This window comes from Amphiura filiformis, chromosome 1 (genome assembly GCF_039555335.1).
Source record: "Amphiura filiformis chromosome 1, Afil_fr2py, whole genome shotgun sequence".
In the NCBI taxonomy this organism is placed as follows: Eukaryota; Metazoa; Echinodermata; class Ophiuroidea; order Amphilepidida; family Amphiuridae; genus Amphiura; species Amphiura filiformis.
In genome coordinates, this window is record NC_092628.1 from 37711855 (window position 1) to 37736053 (window position 24199).

The 24199-nt window shown below is 36.3% G+C and overlaps 1 protein-coding gene across 1 annotated transcript; it reads left to right on the forward strand.

Annotated features, from left to right (window-relative positions):
* Positions 1 to 3910: 3910 nt before the first annotated feature.
* On the forward strand, positions 3911 to 7561 carry LOC140158854 (uncharacterized). The gene is made up of 2 exons (XM_072182112.1): positions 3911 to 4008; positions 6904 to 7561. Exons 1-2 carry the CDS (start codon positions 3911 to 3913, stop codon positions 7559 to 7561), a joined length of 756 nt encoding a protein of 251 aa, XP_072038213.1.
* The last annotated feature ends 16638 nt before the right edge of the window (positions 7562 to 24199 follow it).

Genomic DNA, 24199 nt, shown 5'->3' on the forward strand with positions numbered 1-24199 from the left:
TATCAATCATGTATAGCCCTAATCCTCCCATATGTTTCTATTTTCAGCTAATCTTTAAGTGATAGAAATGGAAGATAATGATGGATGTAAACAGCGGAAGAATAAGGTAAGATATAATAGTTCCCTTATATGAACCATGTCAGTTGCGGCACTGGGGGAGGGGGGAAAGCTCTTGTTGTCCCCTCCATAATAAAAAAATACATACATACGTTGCTTTCTACTGCTGATAGCAACCTGCATTGCTTTCTACTGCTGATAGCATTATGTCTTGCCTTTTACTGCTGATAGCAACATACCATTGATATCTACCATTGCTAGCAACATGCATTTTTCTAACGGCGATAGGAACACATACGTGCTACTGCTGATAGCAACATACATTGCTTTCTATACTGTTGATAGCAACTTACATTGCTATCTACTGCTGATAGCAACATTCATTGTTATCTATAGTACCACTGCTAGCAACATGCCATGCTTTTTACAGCTGATAGCAACATGCATTGCTTTCTTCTTCTGGCAATAGCAATAGCCTACCATTGATATCTACCACTGCTAGCAACACGCAATGCTTTCTTCTGGCGATAGGAACACACATTGCTATCTACTGCTGATAGCAACAAACATTGCTTTCTACTGCTGATAGCAACATATTATATAATCGTTTATATCTACCACTGATAGCATTTGTGTAATGGTCGAAATAATACTCGGTAAAAGATGTGTTGTTCCGTTCTACTTATGGAGAATCCACCTTTCACTAAATGTGATTATTATTTCAACCATTAAACTCATATAGACAGGTAATATTTGTATAACATTGCTATCTACTGCTGCTAGCAACATACATGCTATACGGCTAATGTAGCATCATACATTGCTGATCTACTTCTTGTATTATCTTGCATTGATATCTACTGAAGATAGTAGTAACATACATCGCTACATGTACTGCTAGCAATATTATGTTATTTCCTGCTGTTAGCAACCTACATTGCTATCAACTCCTGCTAGCAATATACCTGCTATTTACTGCTGATAGTAGCTTGCATTGCTATCTACTGTTGATATAGCAACATAGACCTACATATTTGCTGCATGCTGCTAGCAATAATACTGCTGAATGCTGTTATTAACATGCATTGCTATAGACTACTAGTAATATAAAAGCAGTTTACTGCTGTTAGCATTAGTATGTTCATTGCTAGCAATATATCTGCTATTTACCGCTGATAGTAACATGCATTGCTATCTACTGCTGATAGCAACATATACATGCTATCATACTGAGAGTAACATGCATTGTTATCTACTGTTGTTATAGCAACACATTATGCTATATACTGCTAATAACAACATACATTGGTATATATATATATATATATAGTTGAACAACAGAAATTGGTAAACAGCTCTGACCAAGCTTTCGCTATTAATACATAGCTTCTTCAGGGTAAAATTTACATGGAACAAAATTAAAAAGTCACCAAAAAAGAACACACAAATTCCGTGGTGTCGGAATGGGTGAAAACGAAAAGAGGACGTTGGAATGATGAAGCCAAAGTGGAAGGGGGCAGCAGAACACAAGCATTATTTTTCACGGATGTTTAGGCCATGGGGTGTGTATGTGTCAAGTTTGTTGATCCAAAATTTTTCCCGATATTGTCTACGGAATTTTGATTGAGAGCCTAGATTTTCAATAACAAAGATTTGGAAGTGAGCCAGGGTGTGTCCTTTTTGAGAGAAATGAACAGCAACGGGTTTGTCCTGATGTTTTTTGGCGTTGTTGATGGTGGAGCGGTGATTATTCATTCTAAGGCGTAGGCAGGTCCCGGTTTCCCCGACATATTGAATCCCACATTTAGTGCATTTAATCATGTAGACGACATTAGATGAGGCGCAGTTGGAATCCTGCCTGATGGTGAAGGTTTCCTTTGTCTGATGGCTAGAAAAAGTGCTTGTGGTCTGCATGTGGGCACATGATTTACATCGGGGTTTGTTGCATGGTTTGCATGTGTGGGTTTGAATAATGTTTTGGTTGACCGTTTTGATTTGGGCTTTGACAAGAATGTCACGGAGGTTCTGGGGTCGTTTGAAGGACACAATTGGAAGATCCGGGAGGGCATTTTGAAGGCGAGGGTGACTTTGGATGATGGGCCAATGTTTTTGGAGAATTGTATTAAAGTTTGGGAGATTAGGGTGATATGACACAACCAGAGGCACTCTGTTTTTAGATTTGTCTGTATTAGATTTGTATTGGAGAGTATAAATATACTGCTGATAGCAACATACAGTGCTATTTACTGCCGATCATCGCATTACATAGTACACAAATATGCTATGTGCCCTTGACAGCAATTACGGCGCTATGCTATTTACATGGCAATACGTCTAGCCCTTTTGTTTTCGATTATGTATAATGTCGGGGTCTCAACCTTAAACCAACTAGATAGAACTCACAAACTCACCAGTCATGAACAACAGGCCCATTATTTCTGGCAATAGTCTGTTTGCTACTTTTATTTAATACGTAATGTTGTGCTATCTACTACTGACAGCAACATTGCACAATTGATCAGCTCGCTCGTTCCCCCCACCCACTCACCACTAACTCTTTCACTCACCTTCTCCACCAGCGTGTCCAGGATCTGTTCCTGCGGGGTGGGGGGCTCAGAGGGGCTTTCAGAGTTATGCGGGGTGGGGCTTAATGGCTAAAATCCCCGGAAACGGCTGATTTTACATGATTTTTAACAAAGTGCTGGGGTTTCAGCCCCCAAAGCACCCCCGGGAAAGCACCCCTGGACACGCCACTGTTCTCGCTTCACGCACGGCACTCATTCATTACTAGTTTGTAGGCCTATTACAATTTACGCCCTCGATTCAACTGATTCAACTGATTTCCCTGCAAAAGAAGAAGTTTTAAACTAGGTCAGGCAATAATTATAGCTGAGTAGGGAATCAAGGCAGATATGGCAACTGGTGTTACGACACATATTTCAACTAAATATTTTACATGGGTTATCAATGATGATCTACTTTAAAGCACAAGCTAAAGTAGAATGAGACAAATTACCTAGTTTTAAATCCTCTTTTTATCCCAAGAGGGCTATTTATCTGTAACATGTGTGCTACTCAGTCGGATCTACATGCCAAATATAGATGATTGATCGATATCACACACCATCAACATAGATGGTGATGATGAAATATGCTCATTTTGTAAATCAACTGTCATACACCGTGCACCACGCACTGTTCCTTTCCATGTACGAATGTTTTAAGTTGCAAGAAAATGGCGAAACATTGATACCCAATTGTATGCAAATTATCTCATCAATTATATTTGTCCTTAACTCATATTTTTAATTAATTTATCGGTTTTGATTTGAGTTGGGGACAAATATATTTTGAAATTAAAGTCAATATCAATAATCCTCGGCATCGTGTAAAATATATTTAAAGTATTTGTCATGCAAGTTTATAAAATTCTAATGACGTATTAATTCTGCCAAGAGACAAGGGAGAATCTAATAGTGCCTGAGCACATAATAGCCAAAATCATAGTACACCGAACAAGAAAATAAAATGAACAGACAGAAAATGGAGAAACAGACCAGACCGAAATATGAAAAATTAAAAATTAAATACAGACTATACAAATGTGGTTGAGGAGGAGAACACATGGTCACTAAGCATGCTAATAGCAGATTTGAAGGTGGTTAGGGATGGGCATTTGACAGCATTGTAGGAAAGGTAGTTCCAGTGGGTAGACGCATAATGGGTAAAAAGATGGGAAAGACTGGGCGCAGATGACGATTGACAGGTTTGGGCGATGAGCAAAGCTGCTAAAAACATCTTGTAAAGATGACACAGTGTAACAAGATCATGTGAGAAAGTGTACGTTGGGGAGATGATCCTTGTGAGACAGTCTCCATTCTTGAAGATTCGTGCTGAAAGCACTAAAATGCTCTTTGTGATTGTCTTGTTTAAAAGGTGGGACAAGCATTGGTAAGTAATGCAGCCATATCCAAGGGTTGGTCAGGTATAGAGAGAACCCAAAACGGCGGATTTGAAGAGGAGCACTATGAAAATATCTATAGAAAGCCAATTGTTTTACGCGCTTTCTTGCATTATAATGTCGACATGGACATCTCAGGAGAGGTTGTTGGTAATCCAATATTTCAATTGACTGGTTATTCACGAAGGGCTGCATGTGTGGATAAGGGATAAAGGACCGTTTCGGTAGAGATAGTCATGATTTTACTGGCATTGGCAGACAGAGATTTGGAATTGAATAAGTTGTTGATAGCATTAATATCTTTCTGGAAGCCGGACAGATCAGAAATAAGCGGCTTGTAAAGTGTGGTGTCATTTGCATACATACTGCAGTTACTGTCCGTTTTCCTATACACAATACACAGTGCTCTCACCATTGACGCGCGACCTTTACAAATAGTGTATGTTAGAAGTAAAGGCATTTGCCTAGTTAACATCACAGTGTGAAAAATAACCGGCCAATATTTAAAGTATTCTCCAAACTTCTAGCAAATATATTTCTCTAACATGACCTGAAATGTTCAGAAATAGTCGCACTTTGGTAAAATATGAGTGAGGGCAATATATACAAGGCATAGCTAGCCAACTCCCCTTGTTAATTGAATGGAGATTTGACCGAAAATATTGGTAACGGACCGCTCACTTCTGAAGGATGCCACAAAAAACGGTACAAGCTACATTTAAAGTATTCTCTGAAATTCTAAAAATATAGTTTTGTAACATGTCCTAAATTTTTAGCTAATTTAGGTGTTTGGAAGTAGTCGCACTTTTGTGTTTTAGGAAGGATATGTAAACGACAGATAACACCAAAAAATATGAAGAAATTATTTCCAAACCGTGTCAAGTCAACAATCATTATGTTGCTCATTTTCAAGAATGCTGGTTAACAATAAGCAGACCATTGTCTCATTTCGTGAACAAAGGCCGACATACCATTGTTACCTTGCGTTTCCTTTATAATCGGTTACCCAACTGAAACTATAATACCAGCTCATTGCGATACCGCACAGGTAAAGCAGAAACATGTGTACAACCAGAGAAGATCTGATTTAATCAGTTGAGCTGTTTTCAATGAGTGTTATCTTGGTTTAATAGCTTTTAATGGGGTTTAAGTCATGCAAAGGTCGTGGTGAATTCTACTGTAGACATGACTGCATCATGATATAGCACCAATGCGCCGTTCTGAGCTGTTCTGGGGGAAATAAGAGAGGCAAATATCATGGGCATGGACAAGAAACACAAGGGATCAGGACAGAGCCTTGTGGTACTCCGGACATGAATGGCGGGGCAGGTTTTCAGGTAACACCATGGACAGCAACAACCTGCGTTCTATTCAAAAGATATGAGCCCAGATATTAAAGATATGAGCCAGATAGACCAGTGACCTGCCAGTGACGCTGGGTGTACTCTGTTGAATCGGTGATGATAGCCACACCCTGGTTCACATTGTCGGTTGGTATCATCGAGTGAGGTGTGATTTCAAGTGGTTTCTATACAAATTGAGTGTAATAGGAAGAATCGATTTTCCTTCCCGGAGTTCTTCTCAATCAATGTAGCTACTTTTAGCATAACTTCTTAAGGGATGTGAAAAGAGCGAACCGTGGTTTAGATTCCAGAGGGAGGGTGTCTGTAATATAACCGAGATCGCGCGCCAATAAAAACTTACTGTAGTAATTTTCCTGGTTCCGAAGCCCGGATAATACCACTAAACCAACTTCATATCTGTTCTACAACCTGTGATATTAATTCTTGATAATGCTTAACGGAAAAATCAATACTAATGTATGATTTAGGGATTCAATCATGTTTCACCGTTGTTCATCACCGTTTAACAACGATGCGGCCGCGTCGTCTGCGTGGTTTACTGCGCGAGGGCAGCTTTAGCTGCCCGAGCGAAGTAAACCACGCAGACGCGCCGGACGCGAGTTGTTAAACGGTGATGAACAACGGTGAAACATGATTGAATCCTTCAACAACGAAAAGAAGCTAAAGATCGTATAATTCACGATTATTTCACGAGGAAATGTCAGTTAATCATTGTCACTAAGCCTTACAAAAACTTCGATGATTTCTCCGTTAATATCAGCAATAAAATTACAGAATAAAACGGCAAAGTTTAGCCGCTACCTGAAAATTACTGAATTCAACTTGTAAGCTTGCATACGCGCAAAGGTTCCAGGCATGACGAATTTTACGCGCTCTCGCGTAACGCGTAGTCTCGCTCGCGTTCGCGTATACGCTACAGTGAAAGTGTGGATTCATCACGGATTAACAACGGTTGGTTCCTGTACAAAGGTATAGGAGGAGTTGTTGAAATACGAGTGAATATTCATACGTAGTGGTAGATAAAATGAATTCAAGTTTTAACTTCAACACTGCACTATTTTTCGCTCACCTGGAACGTTTTCACTAGTCCGACTAGCGTCTTCAGCAGATGGTGATGCTGTGTTGATATTTGTCTATATTGTGTGTTTCGGGAGATCTATCTTCAGCGCTATGGATGTGCTATGGGAAGTTCGTGTAGTCCGCTTTCAGCTGACGCGTACATGGAATACTTAGAGAGCCATGCATTAACATCTGCCCCCACCACCCACCGCGTGTATGGAAAAGATATGTGGATGATATCTTCGTGGTCATAAAAACTGCATATCGAGGAATTCACCGATCACATCAACAACATCGATCCCAACATCAAATTCACGCGGGAGGAAGAGGAAGACGGTAAACTTCCAATCCTTGAAACTTTAGTTTGTCGCCAACCGGATGGAACTCTCAAGGTCAAAGTTTACAGAAAACCAACGCACACAGAGCAATATTTAAACTTCTCCTCCCATCGTCCACTTTCAGTCAGACAAACTGTCAGTGTCGTAAGAACGCTACTACACACCGTGTGGAATCTGTTGTCACAGATTCGACTGATAAAGAGGAGGAGATAGCTCATGTGAAGAACGCATTAAGGAACTGCGGCTATAAAGACTGGACGTTCTTTCGCGGCCAACCAAAGGGAAAGGACAGTACTTCTCAGAACAAAGACTCAGAGACTGCCAATAAAGGTTTTGTCACCTTACCTTATATAGAAGGTCTCTCTGAGAAATTACGCAGAGCTTTCAGGACCGCGGGAGTATCCACCTCCTTCAAACCACAAAATACGCTTAGGAGTGCACTATTTGCCCCTAAAGACAAGACAGAACCCTTTAAAGAGTCTGAAATTACCTGCACTGACTGTGACGCTAGTTACATTGGTGAATCCGCCAGGAAGCTTGAGAAAAGGCTCAGCGAACACAAGGCTGGCAGCTCCAAATCAGCGGTCAGGGAACATGTTGTAAGATCCAAAGGACACCAGATTGATTGGGAAAACGTCAAGGTGCTCGAAGAGTATTCCCGGAGAGTTCTTGAAGCCATTCACATAAGGACTCAAAAACCAAGACTAAATCGTGATCAAGGACTTGAAATAGATCCTATTTGGGATAACCTGCTGATGCCCGAGGGGGGCGCTACATCGTAACATCCTATGACGTCATTCTGTCAATCATATGACGTTATCAGTTAGGAATATCCCGATTGTAGACAAGATATCAACACAGCATCACCATCTGCTGAAGACGCTAGTCGGACTAGTGAAAACGTTCCAGGTGAGCGAAAAATAGTGTAGTTTTGAAGTTAAAATTTTAACTAATGTATGATGCCCTACTAAAGTAGCAATCGATCAATCTGCTCACTCAATCATCACGTTGTTCAAATAATCAATCAATCGAAAAATAAAATAAAATAAAATAAAATAAAATAAAATAAAATAAAATAAATAAATAAAAATTCAAAGAACAGACCTTCCAGAATAGGTAGTCGTTACTCTGAGTTTCATGCCTAAAAAGGCAATCGTCAGACGACACGATGAAATGCTTTTTGTTTTTGTTTTTGTTTTTGGTTGATTTGTATGGCGCTTTCAACTACCGAGGTTATTTGCGCCAGTACTCACTCCTTTGTCAAGTTGCACCTGTATTTCCATTCAGTCACAATACGTAGTTATCTGCTTCACTGCATCTTAGTTATTTCTATCTTCTTCGTGCCTATCTCGTTGAATTTCTCTTGCTGTATATGGTCGTACGTACATTAAAATTTATTTCTTCGTCGACGTGGTAAAAACCAAACGGAGTCTCTTCAGAGCCACAACAGGCTGAGTCAGCCGAGGAAGGGCTAAAACGTGGTCAAAATACTTTGCATGATCCTCCGCTAGCTTGACTTCCTCGCATCCAAGCCTGTTCCCCAGAGCCCAAGTTAGCGTTATCCATCCGACACCACGTGGAGGTTTGGGTTGAGTTGCCCGCGAGCAAATACTTTGCCAGCTCTACGGGCCTTGTCGGACTATGAAATGCTTTGGGTGGACTACCATCTCTTGGGAATGTGAAAGAATATACATTCCATGGTGTCAACACAGCCAAAGTCTATTCAGAGTCGGTCTGTCTATCGGAGATAGTCAGAAAGTGCTCAACTGCAAAACAGGTTGTATTAACAACATTTTTCAGTTGACTATCTTTTGAATAAAGTGCTCAATCCCAAAGGAGAGCGTATAAAAATTCAAAGAACAGACCTACCTATTCTGGAAGGTCTGTTCTTTCACATTCTCCAAGAGATGGTAGTCCACCCCTAAAGCATTTCATCGTGTCGTCCGACGATTGCCTTTTTAGGCATGAAACTCAGAGTAATGACTACCTATTCTGGAAGGTCTGTTCTTTGAATTTTTATACGCTCTCCCTTTTGGGATTGAGCACTTTATTCAAAAGATAGTCTAACTTGAGAAAAATGTTGTTAATACGCTCCTGTAGACGATTGCCTTTTTAGGCATGAAACTCAGAGTAACGACTACCTATTCTGGAAGGTCTGTTCTTTGAATTTTTATACGCTCTCCCTTTTGGGATTGAGCACTTTATTCAAAAGATAGTCTAACTTGAGTAAAATGTTGTTAAATAAATAAATAAATAAATAAATAAATAAATAAATAAATAAATAAATAAATAAATAAATAAATAGATAAATAGATAAAGCAGCATAAGAAAGCAGTATAAAAATATGGCATAGCAAGGTTTCGAACAAGCGACGATCAGAACAGCAACTAAGATATCACAACGGCTTAGGGACCGATCGTTATTTACGGCAGGGGGGATGGGTGTTTTGGCAAAAATATCGACAAAAATTTCCCGTTCCCCCCTCGCGTCCGCTCAAAATTTTCGCGTTCCCCCTTGTTTTCCCAATTTTCTCCATTTCAAATTTAACAATCCCCCCTCCTGGTTCAACTAAAAATTTCAGGTTCCCCCCTCAAGACCACAAAAAAATTTCGTGTTCCCCCCTAAATTTACCCATTCCCCCCGGCCATAAATAACGATCGCTCCCTTAGACCGCTCGGCCACCGAACCATACATCCTACTCCATATCAGAGAAATATATTCAGCTCTAGCGTTACGCAATATTGGCACATGCCACAGACACATGCTTGTAGGTAAAGATCCTACGTAATAGAAAAGCACGAAAGGTGCATAAAGGGTCTATATCCCATGAAGTCATACTAACGAGGTCATTGACATGTAACCAATACCTTTATACCATCAACATAATACCAAGAAGTATATTATTAGGCGTTGACGCAATCATAAATGCGGGAAGTATAAAACCATATTCACCACTCGCGCACTTTTTTGAGTCTACGCTGTTCCGAAAGCAGCCTTGAACCTGAATTCAGAGGTAAATTTTGGGTTGTTACAAGGAATTCAAAGTAATTATATCATGAAAAAATCCATCGAGAGGACTACGATACTTATTCAGAGCCAATCTACATTCTGTTATTTGCAAAAGCCGACGATCAAAGTAAAATTATAAAAGGAGGAGGACCAGAAATCAACGTTAATTCCCGGCAAGCCTAAAATCGCATCGAAAACGCCAAAATGCAGGCACAAAATTTATGATATTACTAAATCACCGAAACGTATTGTAACGTAGGTATGCAGAAAAGAGTTATTAGCAATAACAAAGTATGTGCAAAAAGATTTGTCTTTGGCATGTCGGCTTCTTGAAATATCACCAAAATATCAAATTTCGGAAAAACGCCCCAAAATTTAAAACATGCATGAACCTTCCAAAATAAATGCACATTTGCACTTGGTGACCCCAGAGGATGATTTAAGGAAGCCCATCATGCACTGTAAAAGTGTTATCACTAGAGCTTCAACTGCCACTTTACTTTTCAAATCCCATTGAATTCTGTGCAAAAGATGTTGTTTTAGAACTGTGTGTGTGTCATTATTACTTGGTCGATTTCAGAACAAATGTGATGTATGCACAAAGGGTAATATACACCTTCTGTAGATAACATAAAATGTGAAATCGACCAACATTTTGAATGTGTTTTTATTGTAAATTATCAGTCCAAATTCAAATTTAACAATGCATGTCTAATTGTCTATGCAGTGGGCAGGCAGTGGTGTCATGTTCACTCACACAGCTGTGCTAACCGCAAGTTGACCCCGGTGGAGGTTGGGTAGTGCTTAAATCATCCTCTGTGGTGACCCGGTCATACCTGGCGCTGTGATTTGGGATTCCTCGTCGCTTTCTCTCTCTAGTTACCAGTACTTTAAGTTTGCCCTTACCCAGCCCTTAATTAGCTTATAGAAATCTTCGAAACACTGTTCTGAACTGAAATTAACTGATCTAAACAATGGTAATAGTGATAGGCTGTACAGCCCAAAAAAAGGGTGATGTTTCAAAAGCTTAGGGTACCAGCTGAATTGAAGCAGCTAATCCTCCTGAGCATTTTGACACCTTTAAAAAAAAAATCGGTTGAAAAATGAGACAGTGCCGGCCAAAAAACTACGCATAAGGGGGATTTCTTGGGACCCCCCTATTTTTCACTATTTTGACAATTATGGGCGTTTTCTTTGCTGTTTGTTGGATTCTAATGATTATTTACATGATTTTGGGTCCCCTGGATATATTTATGCAATTTTTACACAAATCGTATGTTTTAATGCAAGTTTAAGAGCCAATTTAGGATGTGAGGGCGCTGTTCAGCCTAATAGCTGTAACGTCTCCCCCCTACTAAAATTTTATCATTTTTTATTATCAAATCAAAGTTACTAATAAATAACAGCATCTGTCCAAATTTGAACTCTCAACCTTATTTCACTTGTGCGTGGTACCCATTTGAAAATGTGTAGAGACGCTTCCATTGACTTACATGTGATACAAAGTTTGTTGACCCCTGTATATTGCTATGGGCAGGTTACCCCTGTATTAAAAATTAGCGCCACGGCCACACCAAATGTGATAAATGGCTGAAAATTTCAGAATATGGATGATTGATGATTATCTCTAGTATGATTACCTTAAAAATCAAAAATGGTTGCGAAATGGGTCGCTAAAAGGTAAAGCGCCCTCACAGCCTAATTTTACCCAAAACCGTTAATTTTTAGGACACTAAAAAGTTTCATTTGACACAAAGTGCATAAATGACCTTCCTGGACCTAAAACTATGTAAGTAGATACCAAAAATGCACTACATAATCCTTAATGTGATAAAATTCCCCTAAAACTAGAAAATTAAGGTCAAATCTGCCCCCCCCCCTTGTGTGTCGTTATTTGGCCGGCACTGTCTCAATTTTTCGCTGATTTCAATAAAATTGGTGTCAAATTACTCAGAACAACAAGCTGCATCAAATAAGCTGGTACCCTAAGCTGTTTGCAACTACACCCTTATACAGCCTATCACTAATGGTAATATGTGACCCATCACATCGAAACAGACCACCTAGCGGCAGAAAAGAAAATGGAGATTTAAACACTATGATAAACTGCTGCTTTTTAGCTTGAAAATGACACCTTACTTGTTGAAATCAGATACAGTAAAAATGTTTTATTAGGCAAAACAAGCTCAGAATTCTTTTTATTTTCTTTATATTTTTTCATCTATTTCATTGTTATCTGCCAATGAAGCTGGCCGCGAAGTGGTCTGTTTCGATGTGATGGGTCACATATATTCAAGCAATTTTGACCATAAACAAGAAATCATATCATTTTCCAAAAATAATTTGCTTTGGTGACAAACTAATTGCACGACTAAGAAAAATCGATCACCGTCTAGTGCTTTCAAGTATGCGCTGTTGTGATTGCTAAATAAACATATCGACATCTGCTGATCTCTCCGGTTGTGTACTTAAACCAACCGGCGGTTGCTACTCATGCATTCTTGAATATACCAAATATACCAATGTCCGGAACCGGCGGGTCGAGTTTTGATTTGACCCCTAAGGGAATCTAAAATATTCGACTTCATACATTTATTTTGAATATGAATTGTACGACCTGAATTTATGTTTTAATATTTTGTATACCTATGTATTTGACAACTTCTATTAATTTAGGGTTATGTTACATTATTTTGATCACTTCTCAATTATTCTATGTTTGCATTCTTGAAATTCATTAAATAAATTGTATTCTAGTCGTTTATGCTTATTACTTTTTTGGAGTGATTTTGTTTTTAATCATCTTCGATCTCATCAAATTTCCTGATCAGCAGACAAGATGTAAGGCCAAGTAAAAAAAGGAACAAGTTTCTCGTCCGGACTTTTTCAAAAAAGGAGGAGGCAGGGCTTTACTATTTACTATTTTTTTGCTTTTTTTTCCAAGATGGCCGCCATGCTAAATATGGCTGAAATGTATATTTAATCACCGATATTGTGCTATTTGAGAATACTGATGCAATGTATGATAAAACAAATGATTTGTATCAGTTTAGTCCACTTACTAAGCATGTTTAAAAATTCAGAAACAGTGAAATTGTACATTTGTTTGACAATAGGCATATTCGATATACAGAATTTCCTGGTTTATACCGAAACCGAACTTTTTTTTTAAAATTTTTTAATTTTTTAAAAATGTTTTCCCTACCCTTACACAAACTCTAACCCACCCCCAAACCTTACTGCATATACACCCACCCATGCCCAACTAACCTTTTTAACCTAATCCAAAACCCTTGCCATTACCCCGAAAAGGGAATTAGGGGAGAAATTGATTTCACCTGAAAATTGGACCTATATTTAATGTTTTAAAATGCATGAACGTGTTAACGTTTTAATGACTTTTGCCTCATTTCATCGAAATTGTTATTTTTATCGCTAACAAAATAAAAGAGAAACCTTTTACATAATTTTGGAAATTTAACATTTTTTCTAAAATTCTAAAAATACCAATAAAATACATTCGAGTGCAAAAGCTTTTTTCTTCTGGGTAAGAATTTTTTTCGTACATGCAACAGCTTTTTTATTGCAGGTTAGAAATTTGATAAATAGGTCATCATATACAAAATGCATGCATGGGCCTATTTATCAAATTTCTAACCTGCAAGAAAAAAGCTGTTGCACGTAAGAAAAAAATTCTTACCCAGAAGAAAAAAGCTTTTGCACTTGAATGTATTTTTTGGGTATTTTTAGAATTTTAGATTTTTTTTAATATCCAAAATTATGTGAAAGGGTTCTCCTGCCTATAATTGGCCATTTTGATGAGATGAGGCTAAATAAAGTAATTGAAACTTTATTAATAATATTCATGCATTTACTAGAAGTTTAAAAGCTAAATATAGGTCCGATTTTGGGGTGAAATCAATTTCACCCCTAATTCCCTTTTGGGGGTTGGGGCAAGGGTGTTTGGCTAGTTGGGCTTGGGTGGGTTTGTATACATGTAGTAAGGTTTCGTTTGGGTTATTGTAGGAAAAACAGTTAATAACTTTTTTTAAAATTTAAAAAAAAAAAAAAAAAAAAAAAAAAATCAATTTTTATATTTTTTTTTGAATTTTTTAAACAAATTTTTGAATTTTTTTTTAATAGTAAATAGTAAATTAAAGGAGGCGGCGGCCAAAAAGGAGGCGGGCGGGGACGAGAAACTTGTATTTTATTTTACTTGGCCTAATTTCGATGTGTACTATTTATATATTGTAATTTCATCCCGTAACCAACCAGTTTGCACTTTCACTAAATAACATACAGACAAGGCCTGGGGCAAATGTGAATCTACTCCTTCAAGGGTAGATTTGGGTGTGGATGTACGTACCTGTACGCATAAAACAAACATGCAGACCATGTAGAAAGAGGAAATAGTTTCTTCTCACCGTTGAGTTTCTCATTTCATATTATGTGTTTCTGATGGCAAAACGTGCATGCCCTTTATTTGAACACGATGATTTGGCATTAGCGCGCCTCCCTTTCTCTGTTTAAATATCGATACATGAACTTTAAACAAATCTTACAATGCATTCGACATTTGCAATATAGTTTGAAACCTAGTTATACGGTTAAAATTTTGGTAATAATTTATTTTGTGAAATTACAGTGAACTTAGTCCGTAAAAAAGGATAGGCATATTTAAACTGATTCTAACAAATAAATGTCTGAGCTACTCGACGATCCAAGATTTCTCTTAATGGGATATTTATTGCAGAGAAATTTTGATTGATCATTAACAGAATTTTAAGTCGGAAGTTATATCAAGTCTATTGTCTATATCAAGCAAATAGCTTTGTTTATAACAAGTATAATGCGTGTATCATTCGTTGATGCTTATATTATATATTTATTTGCTTAAGGGTATACGAGGTATTGTTGGTCGAAGCAACCTAAAAATCGATTTTCATTAACTATATCAATATATTATTAAACATTATAACACCTTGATGTTTTGCAAAAGTTCATTCTACAAATCGTATACTTTGCAAACTTGCTTAATTTATTGTTGTTAATGAGTTATGTACATTTTACAAAAGTGTTGTTGTTTCAGCCCTCTTTACAACGTAACTTAAGAACCGCAGTACCTATGAAAGTATATGGTCAATTCCAGCGAAAGCGGGACAAAATTCTCTCTATGTTAACTTTCCACTTTAAAATGTCATTAATAAAGGAAATCACGTTATTGATGGAGCATATCATGTCACGTCCAATGTGCTCTCTTTGTGCATATAGGCCTTTACTAGCAAGTCATACCAGGGGACAAGTTATGATAGCTTAAATGATTTGGCGTTACCCACGAATTCAAAGATAAAGCACCATATATGTCATTGAATGTCCTTCAATCAAAATGAAATTATTACCGTTAGAAAGACGTTTGCATGATCTCTCATCATATGTAAAACGATTGAATTCCACCAAAGTTTGTGGACTCTAGAGGCCATTAAGTCAATTTGGCTAATAATTTTGTTACCCGCGTATCAAAAATAAAATGATCGTTCTGAAAATGTTAAGTGAATATGCCATAAATGACTATATCATGAAACGAAGTTTCGTTCTATAATTCTGAGGTCCAAGTGATTAGTTTATGCAAATACGTTTTACCCATAAAATTCCATAAAATCAAATTTGACGTTACCCACGTATCAACTGTTACCCACGAGTCCAGCAAATATAATCGCCATAACTTAAATTAACATTTAATGACTTTGGACACTGAATTTAGTTTGACAAGCGCTTAAAATTGTAAATCGTAAAAATACGTTCACCGCTTTAAAAAAGAATCTACGACGGTTTAAACTTTTGTTACCCACGAATCCCGAATAGATGCTAACCTTGAAAAATAAGGAGATTGTTTATTTTAAGTTTAAATCAGCACATTATTCAAGCCATGGGTATGCTATAATTTTGACAGTACTTACAGTTTATACACCTAAGAAACGCAAACCCCAAACGGTACTATAGTACTTATAGCTTTACCCACGAATTCGGCGTTACCCACGAATCCAAGGATTTACTCGTAAATTATATGTTTCTTATGCATCTTAACATTTTGAAAACATGCGAAATAGGTTCCAAAACAGTCCTGTTTAATAGCGTCCTCTTGAAGGTATACTGAAGCTGCATCATGAAGTTTTGATTGATTATCCTAAATTACCATTTTTTGGGTAAATGCAATTAGTTAGAGAAACGGGAATCATTGAAACACAATGAAGGAATAACCGCATGGTGGTTTCCAACCTTCTGTAATAGTTTCTATTTTGCCGCTTACCAATACATACCTTCAAATATGTGTTACCCACGAACATTTTGGTTACCCACGAATCCCTACTTAAATTATAGTTAACAATGTATTGATAGTGTTTTTAGTTCATAGGAACTGTCAAACACGAGTTAATAGAATATTGCTGCATGAAAATATGGAATGATTTTACTAAAATAATAATATAAAACTGTTTGCTCTGTCTATTTGAATTTGGCAACTTCATTATTCTCAAAACTTTTATACCCAAAATGCCATAATGATCCATTCTAAATATTCCATGTAGTCTGTATTTTGATTAAAATTCATTTTAGTGCCATTGCAGCCTGAATTATTGACATACGGAAAAGTATTTTTCATTTTTATTTTAAAAAATTAATAGGAATTGCTATTTTCCAGACGCTGTTACCCACGAATCCATCCGAGATCCTCATCCTGCGACGAGATACAAAATCTAACTTTATATTTATATGAAGCATTTATTCTAATCTTTCGAAATAATACAGTAATGTTAAATGACAGCCACTTTGGAAAGAGTTCGAAGAATTGACACAATCTTAACTGTACACCTGGTTCTTTCTTAAAATTTGTAATAACCAAAATATTTCTTTGTAGATATATGTAATAAAATTCTATTTTACGTTCAAAGTCTTCACCGGTTTCTAGTGTATATGAGTCACACATAAAATATTGAAAGATATTAAAGAAAGTGAAATTTTATGGCGTACAACAGGTGAAAAATGCTTGAATTCGTGGGTAGCATGCATATGCCCATTTAACACTTTATTTGGTCTAGCAAGAAAAGTTATTTTTCAATCCGATGGCACTTCCACCTGATGATTCACTAGACATGATCGTCTCATTTGATAAGTCTAGAATTGAAAAGGAAAACATTATTAAAATGGCACCCAGAGAGAATTTTGGCCCGCTTTGGCTGGAATTGACCATATATGTGATATTTTAATTCTTCTACACGCTCGCTATGAATTGAGCAATGCAGTTTTTGCCAAAGCTCACTACCATTCGTCAGATGCAGTGAACTACCAAATCACAACAGTTTAAAATAATTAATAACCTTAAGTGAGTAATGGCAACACCTTTGGTGTGGCAAGGAAATGCCTTGCACTCAAAGAGTCCCTTTGTTAGTACCATTATCTGTCTAGGAGCACTCATAAGCACTTAACTGTTAGCAACATCGAACATTCACCAAAGATCACACATACCAATGATGCGCATCGTATGATGTTGTGAATCATCTTCCATTAAGGGTGTGTCTAAAATGCATGGTTCTAGTATTCATTCTGTAAAAGGTCAAATGATAATACTGTACATCTGTTTCATATTGACTTAATGTCCTTTGTGACTAGTTTGTTTGAACGTGTATTTATAGAGTGATATCTAAAATTACTATAAAAATCTTTTCTTGAAAATGAAGTGTAAGAATAGCCGAACAATGGAACTTAATTTCACTAATCGCCGACAAGTTCTAAAATAAGTATCACATACGGCAAACGTGGAGCTAGATGATTAAACAGTGTTTTTGGCCGAAAACAAAAACAAACTCTTTCAGTCCAGTTTAAACGTGACTTGGGAGCTACCAACAGTCACATCAAATGAATTCAATGACTTCGTTGTTAATGTAGGTCCAAAATTAGCAGCTATTAGCGTCTCAAATTCACAACTCTGGTAAAATTTATTACGATTATCTATTTGCACCTTGTCAAGGAGCATATTTCTGAAACCAATAGTTGAATCAGAGAAACATAATAAACAAATTTGATCAGAATATAACCACAGGCAATGAAGACATAGGAAACGCCATCGTAAAAGAAAATAGCTAAGGAACTTGCTCAACCTCTTACAGCAATCTTTAATTTGTCTTTGTCAACAGGCTATGATCCTACTCAATTACAATTAGCTAAGATAATTCCTATCTATCCATATCAATCTGGCCAGTTTTCTCCAAAATCCTTGAAAGATAAGATCTTTAATAGAAGTGTTTTTTAATGATAAAGAATTTGGATTTAGAGCCAACTATTTATTTTTAGTATCTTTGACTAAAATAAGAGCACTCAAACGGATATTTAAATGCATCTGGTCGATAAATAATGCAGTATAAATAACGAAATTATTATATGAGTGTCTTTAGATCAAAAACCATAGTATTCTACTTCATAAGTTAGAACAATGTGGATTCAGAGGAATTGTCTACGACTGGTTCAAGAGCCATTTAAGTGAACGAAAACAATATGTGAATTTCAATGATAAAATTCTAAACATGAAAGTATAATTTGCGGATCCATCAAGCTTCAATATTAGGTCATTTACTCCTTATCTTGTATATAAATGACATTGCGAATACTTCGACCATAATTATTAGATTTTGTATTATTCGCTGATGATACGACGATTTAACAATAATCGTGTGAGAGAACATAAATAAATATAATCAGTTATTTTTAATAATTTTACTTAGCCAGCAGCATTCTTCGTACTGTTGATGTCAAAGTTCTGATGTATGTCCTGATTAACTTGTCCTGCGAAGTTCACTGAAGACTTTTATATCCTTTGCATAAAACCCTCGCACAGTTGATAATCTCCCAAATGGTGCTATTGCCACCTTTCACACAATTTCTGCCTTGGATCTTCCTGTTTCCACTTACATTGATAGATGTATGTTTCATAAACTAGACTTTAGTAAGTGGACGTAAGAATATAATATAAATTCCTTTCTTGGAAGAGGTACGCACTTTGACGTATTCTAGATCTTCTCCGATATTACTGGCTAGTAGTACATTGACTACATAAAACATATGTGTATGTTTGGCTACAAAAACGTTTCTCTTATAAACCATCTATGCACAGTTTTCACCTCGATACACCTGAGCACACAATTTTGTCCAAGCTAGCAGTGAATTGTCTCCACACAGTCTTCCATTACACTACACGGTTGAGTGCATAGCATCAAAGAGCTGTATGAGATTCTAGCTGGAGAATAGGGCTCTGTGACTTGTTTTTCTCAAAACCTCAAGTGTTCACTTCATCCAATCAGAATTTTTTTTTTATATCGAACGCAAGCTAAGACTTCCCCTTTGTCATTAGGTCAATAGATAACGCGATTCAATGTTTATAGCGTGGTAAATCTTTAGAAAACGACATATCCAAGCACGATTTTTGACCAAAATGTAGGTGTTAAAAGTCAAAACGTCAAGTGTTTCTTACAATATTTTTCAAATTTTATGTCATTAAATGAAAGAGCACACTTATACTGTCCATATACTAGCGTCATTAGAATGAGCAATGGCCAATTTAGTAGAGGACCAGCCTGTAGAATCCGTGACTAAATCATAGAACATAAGTTTGAGAGTCATTTTGGGATCTTTGATTGATTCTGAATAAATTTAGCTTGGGCTCACCTCCTGAAACCTCCGGGCATTCCGGGGAGGGGTCAATCAAGGTCACATGGGGTCAAATTTTTAGAATGCTCCAATTATGTCAAGTAATATATCAAATTACTCGTATGGTCATGAGGATTCCATAAATGTATAGTTTGTTATGTGTCAGACCTTTCAACGAAAAATGTTCAAAGGTCAACAACCTTTTTGAATTCTGACCATAGTTAACAACGTCCGATTTTGATGTCTAATTATATGTTTTCTTGCATGAGAAATACAATTACACAACTTAAAAAAACTGTACAAGGAACCGATGACCTCCTAATTACAATATGGATGCTTTTGGAAGCCATGTTGCAAAAGAGGATCAATATGAACCAATTTAACCCGTTAATTACTGGATTTGGAAATAAAAAAGCATTCTACGATCAGTAGTTTTTTGGCAAACCGTACACAGTGCGTTCAATACAAAGGCCAGCTTTCTAGCCTTAAAACCATCACCTGTGGCGTTCCCCAGGGAACAAAGTTAGGGCCCAGTATATTTACTGTGATGGTTAATGACGCTGCCGAAACTACTTCTGATCGATGGAAATTTGTTGATGATCTCACCTTGGCAGAGATCACTAACACTCAAGCCAAAACAAAATCAAAGCACCAAAAGCTTCAACACCATCTAGATGCTTTAGATGATTGGTGCAAGGTCAACGATATGCTGCCGAAGCCAGCCAAATGTCATGTTTTGCATGTAATTTTTTTGAATAATCCTGTGCAACTCCCACAACTTTCTCTAGGTGGTGAGGTCCTTCAGACTGTCGATCACATGAAGTTACTTGGTCTGGAAATTCAAAATAATCTGGGTTGGGACATGCAAGTTAAAAACATGATATCTCGTGCAAGTAGACATTTTTCAGACCTATATCCAACCCATTTTGGAATATGCTTGTGCAGTTTGGCATCCAGCGCTTACTAAAACCAAAGCCACCAGATCGAAAGGATTCAAAAACGCACTTGCAAAATCATCCTTGGTAATGACTATCAGGACTACGAGTCTGCTCTTCGTGAGCTTAACATCAACAGCATTGCCAACCGTAGGGAAGATCTGGTCGTGAAGTTTGGCCAGCAGGTCCTCAACTCTGAAAGACACCGTCACCTACTTCCTGAGCAGAGATCTATGAAGTACAATCTCCGTCACAGCAGAATTTTTCCTGAACCCTTTAAAATCTATGGTAAAACAAACAGGTTTCAGAATTCCACCATTCCGTTCATCATCAGTAAACTCAATTTGGAAAAGTAGTGTAATCCTGTATGCTTCTGCGGGTATTTTACTCCTCTGCCTGTATCTCTGTTTTCATTTTGTTTTTAAGTAAATTGTTGAGTGTATATATAATGTATATTTTTGATGTGTAAATTGTATTTTGTAAAGCCGGCGCTTTTCAGCCTATGCTGCCTGTCGGCTATTTGTGTACCGTGAATAAATAAATTAAAAAAAAAATTTAAAAAAATTCTAGACAGTGCAAAATATTCCTTATTTGAGTTCATGTTACATGACGAATAATTTGAGACCATTTTCATTGAAATCGGAGCACTTTTAGTTTTTGACCCCTGTGTGGCCAAAATAATAATAAAATAATAATAATAATATTAATAATAATAATAATAATAATAATAATAATAATAATAATAATAATAAAACCTTCCACCAATTTTATCCTTATTTCCTATAATTCAAGAACGGTATTTCGCAGATAGATCAAACTATATTTTTTCTCAATCGTTATGACCAAAGGAATACTTGAACGGGATTGTTGACAAAATCTGAGCAATTTTGAAATTTCAGCCCTGTTGTATGAAATCTGACCTCTGTTGACCCCTAAGCCCACTTTTTGATTTAAAAAAAACAAAAATAGCTGATCTAGAAACATTGATTAGAAGTAGATTTTGAGGGTGCACGATAGACCTTTCTACCAACTGAACTAATTGCCTTGTATTCAGTATCCATTGAAGGAAATCGGTTCGGTTTTTATTCAATTTTTCTTTTTGTTTTGTTTCATACATTTGAAGAGGATAAAAACATGTGATAATCAATAACAATTGTCATTATTTACATCAGTGGTCATTATGAAGATTTCAATATATTGACCAACAAGGTCCTAACTGGCCTGCATTTGCAAGTAGAAATTGTCAGTGGTACAGTTAGACTTAATATTTCCTGATTGGCAGGTGTTTCAATGATGTAATCCTTGGTCTTCCACTCTTGTGACCTTGTTGGTCACAGAAGACATTGAACTTGTATGTATCAATATCTGATTAAAGTAAACAGTAACCACTGGTATGAATAATGACAGTTTTTATTGATAGGGAATTCAATAGAATATATAAGAAATAGGTAATTCAACAAAAAACATAAGATAGTGAAAATTTTGCAAAATGATGAAGACGATCCTCATTAATTTCTTAACTATTTAATAGAATAAATAAGAAATAGATAATACAATAGAATAAATAAGAAATTGAAAATTTTGAAAAGTGATGAAAATAATCCTCATAAATTTCCTATTTTTTAAATAAATACACGAGAAATAGGTAATTCAATAGAATACATAAGAAATTAGCAAAATGATGAAGACTATTCTCATAAATTTCCTAATTTTTAATAGTATACAATAGAAATAGGTAATTAAATAGAACAAATGAGAAATTGAAAAATTTTGCAAAGTGGTTAAGACGATCCTCATAAATTTCCTAATTTAAAAAAAAATAGAATACAAAAGAAATAGGTAATTCAATAGAATACATAAGAAATTAAAATTTACCAAAGTGATGAAAACGATCCTCATAAATTTACTATTTTTTTTAAAAATAGAATACAAAAGAAATAGGTAATTCATAAAAATCATAAACATATCTTTGCAAGTGATGAAAACGATCCTCATAATTTTCCTATTTTTTAAATATAGAATACAAAAGAAATAATAAATCAATAGAATACATAAGAAATTGAAAATTTTGTAAAGTGATGAAATCGATCATAAACTTCCTAATGTTTTGATAGAATACATAATTTAAGAAACTCCTTATACAAACGCAAAGAACTATAGAGGGCAGGCCAATGATGTTTTCAAATGAGGATGAAACCTCACTGTTTTTATTTGGTCCCTATATCGGGCAGAAGTTGTACTATTCATATAATGACGTCATCAGTCTGTTGCATTGGAAATCAATATTTCGCTTCGAACGATGAAAAGGGCCGTACAAGCCAGTATTTTACGAACACAATTTGTCTTTTTTCAGGAGAAACACGAATAAAAAAATTGCAACAAATGTCAACTTGTTGGTACAGTTTAAATCCGTTACACACAACTTAAATTTGTTCACTTACGTGAGCTTTCGACACGACGTCACGACAAGTGTCAACCTGTAATGTAATAACTATATTTTCTTTGAATGGAGTTAAACTTGTTTTTGCAATAGATATGCCCTTTAAAGTGAAAAAGTTGTCAACACAAATTGATGCATTAAAAGCCTATGCAGAGAATTGCAACTTTGTTTTGGCCGAAAATTTCATTAATGAATTGACATATTCAGCACCGATTCTGCGCCCCTCCTAGCGATGAAAGTCAATTCAGCACAAAATCATTGGAAAGATCAATTTTAGACCAATATTCAACTTCATTATAACCAAAATTAATGAGTAATCGGCCTAGGACCTATTTGTGCAATTTTTCGCATATATTTTGTTTCAAGAATTGTGGGAGGGTTTGTAGTATTATACGATTATAAGATGCTTACGAGAAAAATGATTGATGCCAACATTATTTATCCAATTAATGATTTACATATAATAATGGTCTATTTGTTGAGTGTATATATGATGTCTCACAAGATGATGACATCAAGCAGTTTTATTTGAGTTGAGTGGGTGCTTAAATTTAGACAATTGTTCCTTGCGCAAGATTGCTCTATTAACATGACAAATGTCAACTTTTTAATTCAATAGCACCCTCCATAATGTTTACTCTATTAATACAAATATTTTTTATGAATCAGGGCTAGTGCCGAAACAATAATTATTTGTATGCAACCGACACTGAGACCGTCGTATACCATTTTTGACAATAAAAAATATTTTTGTATTGTGTAATTGTAAAAGGAACTCTTGATAAATTTGATGCTATCACTGCATGTAAAGCCCTCTTCCCTAGTAAAAGTGGCACAATTGTGATTTTACCCTTTCGTCTTTAAATAAACATATCTCGAGATTAAAACAAGCAAATTGAACAGAACAAACGGCATTTGAGAGCTAAGACTACGCCCTTGACGTTGATGTAAACATTATGTCACAACGGTATTTTATAATTGCCAGAGAGGGCGCTTTTCACTTGCACAATTTTTTTGAGACAGGCTGTATAACGATTTTTACGAGTTATACGTCTAGCCCTCTTCTTTTGTTCCATTATTCAATGTATTTCTTTTGTTCAAAGTCTGATCAACTGCCGATTACATCTAGTCCTTCCAGAAGGACTCAAGAGTTAGCACGACAAATCACGCCGTCCACGTCGTGGATATATACATAGTCCGGCATCCGGCTTAGATATAGTCCGTCAGCCAGTGTGGACATTGTCCGTCTAGAAGGACTAATTACATCAAGTAATGTGGACAGGGCATGATAATTGTGGTCAGGTGAAGATAATCTTGGTCAGGTGAAAATAATATTGGAC

Excerpts from the sequence above, each read along its gene's own strand:
- LOC140158854 (XM_072182112.1), top strand. The coding sequence starts at position 3,911 with ATGATCCTTGTGAGACAGTCTCCATTCTTGAAGATTCGTGCTGAAAGC. Across the intron at positions 4,009-6,903 it reads AAAAGGTGGGACAAGCATTG|TCAGACAAACTGTCAGTGTC; the intron begins GTAAGTAATGCA and ends GTCCACTTTCAG.